The sequence below is a fragment of the Aedes aegypti genome, chromosome 1, assembly GCF_002204515.2.
Source record: "Aedes aegypti strain LVP_AGWG chromosome 1, AaegL5.0 Primary Assembly, whole genome shotgun sequence".
NCBI lineage: Eukaryota > Metazoa > Arthropoda > Insecta > Diptera > Culicidae > Aedes > Aedes aegypti.
In genome coordinates this window covers 98154012-98168501 of record NC_035107.1, presented here as the reverse complement: position 1 = coordinate 98168501, position 14490 = coordinate 98154012, and the positions used below count along the sequence as shown (strand labels likewise).

The 14490-nt window shown below is 41.3% G+C and overlaps 1 protein-coding gene across 1 annotated transcript in view; it reads left to right on the top strand.

The window, feature by feature from the left end:
• LOC5571999 overlaps positions 1-14490 on the top strand; it is a 56846-nt gene that overhangs the window by 17133 nt on the left and 25223 nt on the right. Inside the window, exons 2-3 of the mRNA XM_021843314.1 lie at positions 4210-4531; positions 4611-4706. Of these exons, the coding sequence (XP_021699006.1) occupies positions 4210-4531; positions 4611-4706 (418 nt within the window). The remainder of the gene's footprint in view (positions 1-4209; positions 4532-4610; positions 4707-14490) is intronic.

Below are 14490 nucleotides of genomic sequence, written 5' to 3'. Positions count from 1 at the left end.
GATGATTATCTCCTGACGTGCCCAAACAGCCCTAAGTCAGTGCTTGTGCTTTGTTCAAACTAGCAGTTTCCAAATTAGAAGAAAAAGAGGATAATATTTATCGTATTACCTACTAGAAGATTCAAATGGGCTGGTTATGCAATATGAATGCCTGAAAGAAGAGTTTGGTCTCTACTTGAAATACTGGTGGAGAATAATGAACCCATGAAACGTTGCGAATGCATGACCAGTGCTGGGAATGATAATAGTAGTAGGCGGTGTTGCCAATACATAGGGTCGATGTACCAATAGCCGCATAGCTAAGAACAAATATTCGTATAAAATCGAAAAATAAATCCAGCGGGATTATTTTTAGATCATCTGAAAGCTTTTTATCTTGGCTTTGTGGAAAAATTATGAAACATAAGAAAACTCATGTTTTTGTATTTATTATCGCCTGTGCCACTATAGGAACACATGTGCCTATAGTAGCACTATTCCTAATTTCTGTTCCTATAGTAGCACTAGCCTCACGGAATAGGCAAAACACAAATCAAAACCGTATTTTTACAAAACTTTTATATTTTTCCTTTGAAGTGTGGATCAAAAGCGTTCGATTGATGTAAAAAAGTTCCTAATTTATCAACTATTTTGTTTAATAACAAAATAGTTTCTCTTAGTAGTGCTACTATAGGAATAATAGGTTAACTATAGGTGCAAGGGAGCTAAAATTTAAGCAAAACTATTTCGATCATTTTTTGAACAAAATCGAGCTGTGTGTCAATGGTACTTAGATAAATAGCTACTGATCTTCATGTCAAAAATTATTTTGCTACGATTACCAGTGAAACGGCCGTAAAACGCCACTAGTGCGACTATAGGGGACCGTCCACTAAGGGAACACCGACCCTATATGATATTTCACTTTTCGACTGGTGCTTTTTTATATTGTTACACATAAAATACTATCGATATATACAATTGAAACAACTAAGCGTTTGCGACCTCTGTTGACACGAAAATCCGTTTATTTGTGGCAGATGTGTTCCAGAAGCATGAAAGGAAATGGTCATTATAAAGTTCAACGACCATTCAGCATTGACCTGGTCAAACCGTTCATACAGGACATCCGAAATCCTGGCGGAAGTGTACAATTCTACGATCGTTCATGCGACATATACAGTGTTGATAGACTCACACTCAAAACTCAACCAATAAGCTCTCCCGCGAGAGCAAACTCATTAGAGATCTTTTTCTAAAATCTCACGCTTGATATTTTCATGCAAAATAACTCAATCACACTCAAGCCGTCAACAATCATTCAGTCATAAAACCCGTCAAAAACTCGTGAAAACTGAATGTTGTTGTTTACGTTAGAAAAGATTATTATAATTCTTATCATACTAATAAGAAAACACTGCTTTATGCTAATGAATCAAACAGATGAGTCAACTCACAAATATCAGGAGAGAGTTATGAGAATTTGAGTTTTTCATAACACTGGACACATCAAACTTCATGTTTTGAAGTTCATTGACTATTCAGGATTGACCTGGTCATAACGTACATCTTCCGAATGTCCTTGAGGAAGTGGACAGTTCCACAATGCTGTATAAACCGTTCATGCGTTCCACTTCATGATTTGTGGAAACAATTACGATAATAAATGTCCTGTACATTACAATGACCATTAGAACCAGGGCACACTGGACATACTCCGGATACCTCGAGGGTAATAGCAATTTTCTTAGTTTTTTTTTTTCAAAATAATGTGTGCAACACCTCCAACTTCATGATTCGTCAAGTAATGAGAGAAAAGTTCTGTAAGAAAGTTCAACGATTATTCTGGATTGCCTGGTCACACTGGACATGTTCTTTATACCCTGACGGAAGTGGCCAATTCCACAATGCTGTACAATAGACCTATTCATATTTTCAAAATAGTCTGTAAATTTACCAATCAACTAATATTTGGATTTTCTTGTCAAAATGACAACCTGGTCGAAATTTCAGTCAATTTGGAGAAAACTTAGTTATGCTTCAAATCAATTATGTGTTTTTGGCCTAATTTCAAGCTTTAAAAATTTATGAGCACCAAACGAAACACTAAAAATTATCTAAAATACCTCTACATGTATTATTTATAATAGTTAATTCAATTCTATGGAGCAAGTTTTAACACCGTTTGGTTGAGATTTGTGCTTCGGAGTTCATGAAAATCACTATTTTTGCTAAGTATTCTCTCTGAAGAACAAACCTGTATGAAAATTTAGGAATTTTAATTTCCAGAACATGATGATATCTTGAACTCAACCCGTTTAAAGTTACAATATATATTACGAAAATAAATTGTTAAAAATAGTTAATTGAGAAGCATATTTGTAAATCCGCTGTGGGTGAACCAAGAGCACCGGTTTCGATGCGGTGTTCGATCTTTTTACATTTTTTGTAATTTACTGCCTAGAGAATTATGTGAGCTGTTAATGGTTAATGAATTGATAAATTTATTATATTGCCTGAAAAACTAATGGCAATGTGTGTTATATGCCAGGAAACTGTGATTTCTGGTTACTGTGGAGAATAAATCTCGTTCAAACAATGTTAAAACTCTTATTATATTTTTTCAAACATGACCAGGTCTACTGTACAAATATATTTCGATATAATGGACCCTCGATTTCATGTACTTCGATTATATGGTTGGTGTTCAGACAAATTAGACCAAGTATTTTTTTAATGGTTTCAGGAAAGCGTACCCCAGGCATTCGAAAAATCAAAATCTTTGCATTTGCTGTAATAATGGAACTGATCTATATGATGATACATCTGTATGAAAAGAGAATCGGAAATATCAGTATTGAAGGAGTCCTTAGCGAATCTATTGATCGCCTAAATATCATCTAGCCCGGTCTATCTAAACACCGACTATATGCACCTAATCCCAATTTTATGGACAAATAAATATATTGTTTTATTTTATGGTGGCGTATATCCTAACGTGTGCAAGTCTCGTTCGTAGATTATCAGATTGAAAATAAGTGTATTCAATTTGTGATCATTATTTCAGTGACAATTTTTTTGATAACATACGTTTTTCGTGGGAAGACCAATAATATAAAAATTAAATTAGAGTAGTATCATTTCACAAATTTCCAGCAACTTTATAAAGTTAGTTTGTTGGCCGATTTCAGTAATACTTTCCTTGAATATTGCATTTCAAAAACGACTCAATCATTTTTGTTTTTCAGAGGTGTATAAGCGTTTTTGAGGAAGAAGTTTGTTCTTTCGGTAAGAGACAACTTAGACCAAAACTAGCTCATAGGTTTTGAGCAAAACAGAGCCATCTATAACACTTATACAAAGGTTCAACCATGACTCTCCAGAATGAGCCGTTTATTCTCATATATGTTTAAGTCCCCAGCGGTCCTTGTATGAATCCATTCTATAAGTTAATATAGGTCAAGGTCTGTGAAGTATCTCATCCCATCGTTGACGTTTCGAAAGCTTTCATCACAAAAGTTACGAACTCGATGACTGAATGAAAAAGAAAGTAACAGATAAAAATCATGTCCAAAGCAAAAAACAGATTCTAAAAAGATTAAACAATATAAATAATGAATTAAAATTTTGTTTCGTTTCCATTTTCTATATAAAAATAATCTTAAAACATGATATAACAATTTTCACTTTTAATGGGTCATACTGTATTCAAATTAACGGGAAAACAACATTTTAGGATATAGGGGCCTATTTTGTAAATCGAGCAGATTCATGTGACTCGTCTGTATTCATTGTCGATCAAAGCAAGCATGCATATTTCAGATGTCACCCGTCGACTCCCATAGTAATCCAGTCACATAGAGTGACAACTGTCGAAAAACTCGAATGACAGAGCTGAGTCGAGCGATTTTTTCGGTCGACAGTGACTCCAGTCGACTCATTTTGATCGATTCGACTTATAAAATAGACCCCATAGTCGGCTAAATTAATTGACATAGTTTGTATGGTAATTAATGACAATAATATGATTCACCTGCCCCAATCAATTAGAAGGAAGAGAAAGTGGGAGCATCAAACATTTAAAATATTTTTGTACATTTTTAAAAATCACTTTTTTCTAATTAGTCTAATTATCTAATTGATCATTGTCCGCGCAAATAGCGCGCCAGAAATAAATCTCATAATTACTCATCGAATCCAACCATATTCATTTCTTTTCCTTTCTGACAGTACAACCACCAGTCACCCCTGAAGCGCCAGAAGACATAGAGGACAAGAATCTATCCTGGTTGTTCAACTTCAAGCTGGAAGATCTTCCTCATCTGTCACCGGAAGCCAAACGCAAGCAAGCACCGAAAAATGGCACCGGTCCGTCATCGGGAGGTCCAACGGCCACCTCTACATCAACTTCAACAACGGCCCTCGGAGTTCATTTGGAATCCGACTCGGGCCTGGATCAAACCACGGCCATCGAAGAAGACGACATGAACGTGGCGGAAAACGTTACTATCGAAAACAGTGCTGCTGCTGCATCGGCCGCCACTGCTAAAGTGTGAGTTTCTGTTTTTCATTATGAACGTATTTTGTGCAGGATTGAAAAATGATTATGATTTCAATGATTATCTCAACAGGACGAAAAAGCCGCCGTTCACCTATACCGAACTCATCGAGTATGCCCTGGAAGATAAAGGAGAACTCACGGTTTCCGGCATCTACCAATGGATTTCGTAAGTAGACCATCCTTTGAATTGTCCTTCGCCATGTGATCCTTCGGTTTCCGTTGCTCGGTCAAAGACTTTTGACATTGAGACACCTTTTTTTCAAGAGGCACATGTTGCTATTTGTTTACACGGTTCAGGTGTTATATCGGATTTCCTATACATCAAACGTGTATAAAAAGCACTTCTCATCATCACAACAACGCCAAAAGGCCAATCAACAAACTCGGGCGCCACCGCCGACGTCGTTGTTGAATGATTATTTTAAATAGGAAGCCACTGCAAATATTTACAAACAATAAACAAGGTGCTGCTCCTCCGGCACTGATCCCAGGATACCGCTCGGAAATCAGCTGATTCCCGAGTTCAGGCGGATAGTTTCGGTCTAATTGTAATTGAAGGAGCAGCAACGGTAGGTAATCTGTTTGGCGTTTGTAAACAAAAATCCGGTTAAAGTGTGGCATATGGCGTGCGAAAAGAACACGCGTATCTATCGTAAGGGTATGTCTGGCGAAATTCCTGTCCCCTGCCCTTCCGGTGCATTACAACGACGCCAGTCAATGGGTTTAGATCCTTTGCCCGAAGAGTGAAAAGCAGGGCACGGTGTGTCTGAAATCGTTATTAACGAAAAAGAAAATATTCACATATTTGGGATGCTTCATTCAAGATATGTAGTGTTTGAGTATCTTCTCCATCATTTTGGGAAAAATTTAACGAAGGTATCGGGAGAAATTGTAATTTGAAAGGCTTTAGGCTGTTTTGATGGGATATTCAAATGGTTTAAAACTGGGAGGGAGAAACCAATACAAAATTTCTCTACGTCACAGTGAGCCGAGATTTTGCTGTCACGAACTGTCACTGTGAGCCCGGATCTTAAACAATGGACAAACATGATAAAAGCGCGTAATTAGCCTAAGCATATTTATGCATTTCATCAAAAATAGCAAAAATCGAATTAGAATCAATTCATGCACATTTAAAAGTAACGTCACGAGAGCACCGTTAATTCTTATTAAATGTAACGTATTGGAATGAGGTTTTTTTTACTGTATTCATTAAAACTGAAAATTAACACTTGAAAACTAGCGATTTTCACTAAGCCTGCCTTGATTGTCGTTGGCAAACTGGAGTTATCTTGCAATTTGGAAAACAATTGTATCCAATTTCGTGTGTAGTATCGATGCCTCCCTCCCAGGTTTAAAATATTCTCTATTAGTGCGTCATTATCAGTTTGTAAACTAACTAGGTAATAATCAGGTTTGGATTAAGCATCAAAAGATGTTTGGAGTCGTAATAAATGAAGTAGAATTTTAGAGGGAGAGGAGAGGAGTCCTTAACTAATGGACGTAGCATTTCTAGCTTGTACCTTGATTGCTACAGCGTACCGTCACGCCATTGCCGGGCGTATTGTAGAGCTCAATATTCGTCGATCTTGAGCGATTCTTCTCCAGTTACCCCGAACGTTTAGGGTCGTCAGGTTTTCTTCCATTGCGTACAGTCAGCGTATTTGTGGTCTTCCTCGAAGTCGCCTACCTCTACCTGGTTCCCTGCAGAATATTATTTTCACAATAGGGTAATGACTGTTTATTTTGTTCTCAAACGCTAACAGTTGGCGCCAGCGGCAAAAATTACAGACAACAACCTTTCGAACATTTAGATTATTTTACCGGCCGCCGAGCGGCGACACTGATGTTTGTATTCCACTCACTGATCTCGCTACGCTGGAATCTCAAATTTCTCAAACTTTCAACACAAGCGCATGGAAGAAAGGTAGTCGGAGAACTGTCAAAACGTATGGAAAATAATGAAAAACGTAAATTACTTGCAATTTGGAAACTGGATCAAAAAAGTAGTGATTAGAAATCAAGTGTAAAGTGAATACATAACTTTTTGTGTTTAGTTCATCTTCCGTAAAGCTTTCTTTGCTTCAGGATTTCGTTTTTACTACCACTGAAAAAGAGCCACCTATTGCCTTTTCAGTTTTGAATATCGCCCTATTGGGAAACTGGATCAAAAGAGTAGTGATAAGAAATCAAGTGTAAAGTTAAAACATAACTTTTTATGTTTAGTTCACCTTCCGTTATGCTTTCTTTGCTTCAGGATTTCGTTTTTACTACCATTGAAAAAGAGCCATCTATTGCCTTTTCAGTTTTGAATATTGCCCTATTCTTTTTTCCGACATTCGCATTAAGTGATCAACCCATTGGAATCTGCTGACCATTTTCGAGCATTTTCGAGTTTCCCACGGAGTATTGTCCGCAGCACTTTACGCTCGAAAACTCCGAAGGCTTTCTGGTCTGCTTCCTTCAATGTCCACGCTTTGTATCTGTAGAGAGCCACCGGGATAATCAATGTTTTATACAGAGCGAATTTAGTTTCCGTTTGCAAGTTACGGCACCAAAACTGGTTACGTAGTTGTCACATGTCACAAGTGTTGACCCAGCGATCAAGAGCTTGGCCTATCAGGAGCAAGTCACGAAATATTTGGCGAACAAGGCGACCAAATTAGGATCTCCCGACGTAAGAGCACTTACTCAGGAAGCAGTTGTTGAGTGCAGATATCTGGACGAGATAACAACCGTGGGCAAGATGAGTAAGGAGCAGCGTAAGCAATGCAGTTTTGAAGAGGAGGTCATACGACGGTCAGCGACGATTCGGCTACTATTCGGACACCCGGTGGCGAGCTGTAAAGGTTTGGACAGTACCGAACTGTGCAGGAAATGTAGAGGTCACTTTGGGAAAGACTGCAAGAATCAACCATGGTGCTTGCTCTGCTCACTGGTGGAAGGAAACACCCATTCGACGGGCAGCTTCAATTATCGTGCGTACCAAAAGGCGATCGCAGCCCAACAGTAACGGAGGTAACTCAGATTAACCTGAATCATTGTGACACCGCTCAGCAATTGCTGTGGTAATCGTCAACAGAAACTGAGTGTGAGGTTGCGATAATAGCTGAACCGTATCGAGTACCACTCAATAACGCCAATGGGGAGGCGGATAGCACAGGCGCAGCGGCGATATAAGTGACGGTTTAGGTTTCCCGCCCAGGAAGTGGTGACCAGCTCAAACGTGGGGCTCGTGCTGCTATGCGCTTCCAAGATGGACACTCGAAGAATTCAATCGGATGTTGGAGGAGTTGACCGACGGGCTAGTTGATCAAAAACCAGTGCTGATTGGAGGTGACTTCAATGCATGGGCCGTGGAGTGGTTTAGCAGGGTAACCAATGTCAGAGGTTACAACCTACTGGAGGCTCTAGCTAAGCTAGACGCACGATTGTGCAACGAAGGCACCGTTAGCACATCTTGGAAAGACGGACGGGAGTCGATCTTCGACCTACCATAGTGATCACCAGGCGATACGCTACAAGATTGGCCAGTGGAATACTGCGGCAGTGCAGAGGAAGACAATTGGCCACCGGCAGTGGGAGGCGAAGGCTCTCGACAAACATCTCTTCGTTGAGGCACTTCGCACCGACAGCAATGCCCTGAACTGAGATGCGGAAGGGCTGACAACAACGATGGGCATGTGATACAACGATGCCACGAAAACGGGAGCCCCGCAACGATCGATGTCCCGCTTACTGGTGGAACGAGGCGCGCAACGCCTCCCGCACTGCTTGTTTTAAAGCCAGAAGGCGTTACCATAGAGCAAGGAACGTAGAAGTCAAAGAGGAGCGAAAGGTCGTACTCCGAGCAGGCAGAGCTGCTTTCAAATGCGAGAAAACGCTGAGCAATTCTGAGTGCTACAAGGAGCTGTGCCGAGCAGCTGACGCCAACCCCTTGTTCGACGCTTATCGAGTGGCCATGACGAAAGTCAAGGGTCCATCAATGCCGGTTGAAACGTGTGCTGAAAAACTGAGGGTTATTGTCAAGGGTCTATTCCCAACGCACGATCTGACACCGTGGCCACCCTCACCGTATGTCGACGAAGAAGAAGCAAACGCCGAAACTCGTCAGGTCTCCAATGGCGAACTTGTAGCAGCGGCGAAAACATTGAGGGTGAAAAAGGCCCCCGGACCGGATGGAATACCGATTGTGACACTTAAAGCGGCTATCCTAGCGTACCCGGGTATGTTTTGGAAGACGATAAAGAAATGCCTTGACGAAGGGTACTTTCCAGATTTATGGAACATCAGAAAGCTGGTGCTGCTGCCAAAGCCAGGAAAATCACCTGGTGATCCATCATCATACAGGCCTATATGCTTGTTGGATACACTGCGCAAACTCTTGAAACGGGTCATCATAAACGAGGTGGCCAAATGTACGGAGAGCGAGAATGGATCATCAGAGAGACAGTTCGGATTCCAGAGGGGAAAGTCGACGGTATACACAATTCGGATGGTCATGAAGAGGCTCGAGAAGGCATCGAAGCAAAAACGAAGAGGAACTTGTTACTGCGCCGTAGTTATGATTGACGTTAAGAACGCGTTCAATAGCGCCAGTTGGGAGGCCATTGCCACAGCACTGCATGGAATGCAGGTTCCTGACTATCTGTGCCGGATTCTGCAGAGCTGCTTCGAGAATCGGGTGTTGGTGTATGTAACCGACTCCATACTGGATCCGACGTTGTGGAATGGCATGTACGACAGGGTTTTATCACTGGAGTTACCTGGCTTCGAGATGGTCGGCTTTGCTGTAGTAATAGGCGAAAGGCAAGAGGAAGTGGAAGCGCTAGTGTGAATGAAGTCAAGCTGAAGATAGCCCACCGCAAAACGAAGTAAGCAATCGCAAAGGGGTTCAACAGGCTGATATTACATCACAGCGGTCACTCAGACACCTGGGCGTGATGATAGACGATCGGCTTAACTTCAACAGCCAAGTCGACTATTCATGTGAGAAGGCGGCAAAGGCGACCAATGCACTTACAAGGATCATGCCGAACGCTCATGGCCCGAGAGGAGGCGCCTTTCGACTAGCGTATCATCGTCGATACTGTGGTGCAGCACTGCAAACCAAGCACAATCAGAAAAAAAACCACAGCACGTTCCAGCTCAAGGCAATGAGAGTAGCAAGCGCTACAGAAAAATATTAGTGGCAGTATGTGTTATCACCAGGATGATTCCGATTTGAATCACCCTGGAAGAAGACATCGAGTGTTATCAGCGAAGAGGCACTAGACAGGTGAGGCAATTGGTAAGGATCGGCTCGCTCGTCAAGTGCCAGCAAGAATGATATACCTCTGAGAAAGGTAAGTGAAACCATTGACCCATCCCGAAAGAGTCGAAACTTGGTAAACAGGGAGCATGGCAAGGTGAAGTTCCAGCTGACGCAGTTCCTGTCAGGTCACGGTTGCTTCAAACAGTTTTCGCATCGGTTCGGCCACGCGCTGTCACCGTTCTGTCTCGTGTGTTGCGAGAGAAAAGAAACGCCGGAAAATGTGGTCTTCGATTGCCCGAGGTTCAACACGGAACGAAGCGAGGCGGCGGCTGCTTTTGGACAGGACGTCAATGCAGACAGAATGCTAAGCAAAATGGTCCTAACCTTTGCTATCTGGTGAACAATATGGTGGTGAAGATAACGTCTATCTTGCAGAGAAACTGATGGGAAGAGTAGCGAAGCGAGAGGCAGAGAGCAGTGCCGGGTCGTCGGGGCGTTAATGAACCTGAACTCAACCCCGACCTCGGCAATCGAGTTAGCCTGACGAAGAAAGAAGACGAAGATCTCCCCTGCGATAGCCGCCGGTAGTCGGGGCACCATCAGTGCGGACGTCTCCCTAACCGGTACTGGTGACAACCTCCGACGCCAGAAGATCTCAAGAGGAGAAGGAAGCGAGAAGGGAAGAAGAGGATGAACGACGGAAGGAGACAGAGAAGCGGAAGAAGATGAATAGGCAGTCTGCTCAACATGCGAGAGCAAACCACTTGCAGACTGCGCAGAGTGGGATAACGTCAACAGCGTAATAAAAGTGGGATCTCGTTCTTCCAGACAGCCCCTCAGTTTTTTACCTCGCTGATTGCATCTTAAATTTCTTCTATAGTCGATGGGTCCACAGCTTGATATTCATCATCAATGCTCATTCTGTTTCTCGCTACATTTCCATTTTCACCATTCACGTTCCACCTGGCAGCCACCGCCAGTATTGTGCAGCACGCCTATGACCATTGCATAAAATCTCCGCATATCGTTCCGGGTAATGCTGTCTTGAGCTTCAGCTACCACTCTTTCTTCATGCTGCCTTTTCTTTTTGAGGTGGATTCGCTTTTCTTCGGCACTCGCTGATTTGTACCATACTCCGTTCTACCGGCAACAAACATACGGCTTCTCGTGACATTCTTCACGTCTGTCACTCTCTGGCACTCTTCATTGAACCAATTGCTTCGTCTTAGTCGTTGTCCAGTGCCAATCACTTCCTGTGCCGTTGTTGTAATATCTCCGCTGTTGACATCTCCAGAAACGTTGATTCTTCAACCTCACTTCTTCAACTTCAACTGCTCCTCTAGCTGCTGGCGGTACTGTGCAGTGGGATAGCTGCATTGGACAAGCATTGGATATTTAAGTGCAGCGTTCTTTCAATATTGGAACTCGTGACACTGGATAACCGAGCATATACTTTAGCTATAGCTATCGTATACGACATAATTATCCGAGTCGATATTAGGACCTTGAAAGGTCCTGACATCTATGACAACTGAGAACTCGGTTAACAGCACGTGTTACTCTAATAGAACTCATCCTTCCTGTCATTGGGCTTATTGTTTGTTGATGCATATATGCTGATCATGCTGTAGTTCAGTGCTTCCCAAACTTTTACAACTTTCGCCCCCTTGAGGCCCACATTTATCTGGAATCGCCCCCCTGATATTTGATTTCAATATTTTATTTTATTAAGTGCTGTACGTCAAAAAATGTCTTCGACTCGCATATCTACAGAATCTATTCAATATCCACAATAACTATTATGTACATTTAAAAATATTTTCTTGAATATCGATATCTCAAAATGGTTAGGAATGATTTACTAGATGCAATTTATAATAGCAATTTTAACAATATTTTGCGTGCATTACAGGCTATTGAATCAGTTTTCGATACAAGTTCGGCCCAGTTTGAACTAATTGAGTGTAATATATGCATAGGCGTCTACTTGTGGCGTAGTTGGGGGATGATTCGTTAATGGTGGTTTCATACTGATTTATCTCTTATTACTAAAATCACTGCAATAATTTTCAGAATTTGTGATGAATAAATGTGTGACGTTTCTGGGAACGATTTTTTTTATTCAATCCAAAACACCAAACAAATATATGACAATCCATAATGTTTTTTCAACTCATATTTTTTCTAACAACAAGAAATTGATGTGTACCATTAGAAATGATAAGAAACCGTGAAACCAAAACATCAAAATGGGCACCGTAGATTTTATTATTCTGTTAAAAAGCTGGATGCCAATGAAAGAAACATTAGCTTCCTAACCTCAGAGTTCCCACATGAAAAAATCCCTATATAAAATATTGGGCATTTGCAAAAAGTTCTAAAAATTTTCATGTTTTGTACATTCAAAATATGTTGTGTTTTAAATGTTATCTGTGGCTAATCATCTGACCTTGTGAAAATCTCAAGTACCGGCCATTTTTAAAACTCACATGATATTAAAAAACCTGAATGAATAACTTGTGCTTGACAATTATAAAGTGTAGTCTATCATAATTTTAAAATTACCCTGATTGGAAACATATCGATCCAAGGTAAAATATTTCTGGAATTAGTTAAGTTTTGAATTGATTAACCTTCAGATGTGTGTCCTTAAAAGATTATGAGTAATTATTTTCAAATGCTTCCGTGTTAACCTTTTCGCCCCCTTTCTGGATTTTTCGCCCCCCAAATTCTGTTTTACAAATTTTCGCCCCCTTGGGCTTAAAAATCGCCCCCCGGGGGGCGAATTCGCCCACTTTGGGAATCACTGCTCTAGTTGAAGAACTTGCTCTGCATTCTCAACACACAGATTCGGTCGATTCATCTGCATCTCAATCACTATGAACCCAACTCCTCGTTTTGCTCTGTCACTGCTGCTGTTGATACTTGAGTGAAGTGTTGGTGATGGGATCCTCCGCTCGGAATACATGTTCTCCGGTTTACGGCCAGCGTATTTCCTGGATAGCAGTCACGTTCACGCCGATATTCCTTAGTGCAAGTGCCAGAGCCCAACACGTGCGGATTCATTCAAAGCTCTCACGTTTCAAGATCCGACATTTCAATCGTTGTCCTTTATTTGTTGCCGTAAAATGCTCTACTATTACCTTTCTCGACTGGTGAAAAATCTTCAATAGGCCACCTAACCAGGATTGCACTACCTAAATCGTGCTAGAGCGGCTGCATCCTCGGTGCTGACACGATACAGCATTGCTCGTTTGTTTTTTACATGATGACCACGGTCATAGCCATCCTGCAGCTCTGGTTCTCAATAGTTTCAAGTTCTATGGTGAGCCCTCATGCGATAGCGTTGCTTGATGCTCTCGATAAAAAGATTTCAAATGGAGGGAGAAGAGGCTTGGATATAACAATGCTTAATGCTTAATTCATACCTGATGGTAACTCAGTCAGTTCACTAATAATGATTTATATAAGGGAATTTACGTATTCTCGGCAGCCTAAGCCGATGCTGCACTTCTTTTGCAATAATCTCTTACATCAGCAGAAAAAATACGTATTTGTCTGTTAACATTTATGCGCTGCTCAATTCTCTATCGATTCACACGGGCAGAATTGTTAAAAGCTTTTTGGAAACGATTTTACAACGCTTCAAACATCTCTTGCCAGTGTGACTATTGTCGGCAGTCTCGTTTTCTTCGGCAGCTTTCCCATAAGAACTGTCGGCGAATTTCTTCGGCAGCTCCGAAACAGCCGCATTTTGAGACGAATTCATTCGAATTGATCACATTTTTGGCGAAACTCTTTGTACAATCTCGGAAATCTCGTCAGAGGGAAGCTGACAGAACAAAGAATCATCTGAATGTTTTCATTGGTGTTTTTAATAGAAAAACGCTGTGTCTTTGGTGTTTCAAATTTGGTAGCCAATAACAGTCGAATGGTGCCGAAGCCGTAAATTACCCTATATAGTCGAAAACCTATATTTCTCGAATGATAGGTACCAAATTTTTGGGCATTTATTTTTCGACAATACCAGTTTTAGACACTCCGTGATGAGATACAGATTGCATATCTAATTGTTGGTAATGTTGCTTGTTTATTGTTGTGCCATAATATGTTTCGGGACGATATTGTTGCTGCTGTTGTTGTTAGCGACAGTGAACTACTCTACTCCATTGAACGGCAGTGTCGGGACCTCGGCGAAGAGTTAAATATATGTTTTCCGGATTTGGAGGCGCGCTTTGGTATACTCCTAGGCGACGGCCTTGGCCAAAGTCAAGGAAAAATCGCTATCCGCGCCATCAAACGGGCGTCGCCATATCTGGGTAAATGGGTAAATGAACTAGCTGGATGGATGATTGATTGTGGTTCGATTGGTGGGAAGTGTATAAACAAATTTTTGCACGCAAACGACGCTTTCGCTTGAAACAAATAGACGTGCATTAATTTTGACGCTGATTTAATTTTGAGCGTTTCTGTGGAACCAGTATATTTGCGTCTTCGTTTATCCCATGTACCTTTTTATGTTTTTTTCCCATTTCATTTGCGTAATAAACCATCCCCATCGGGCATTATCACCGTCGTATTATTTTTACGACCGCAACCTATAATAAAAATGCTTACCATATAGCCTCCATTTAACCTCATTTCATGTCGCATTTTCCATTCCCAGAATGCTTCGTTGTCATTGGCCATATCGGGG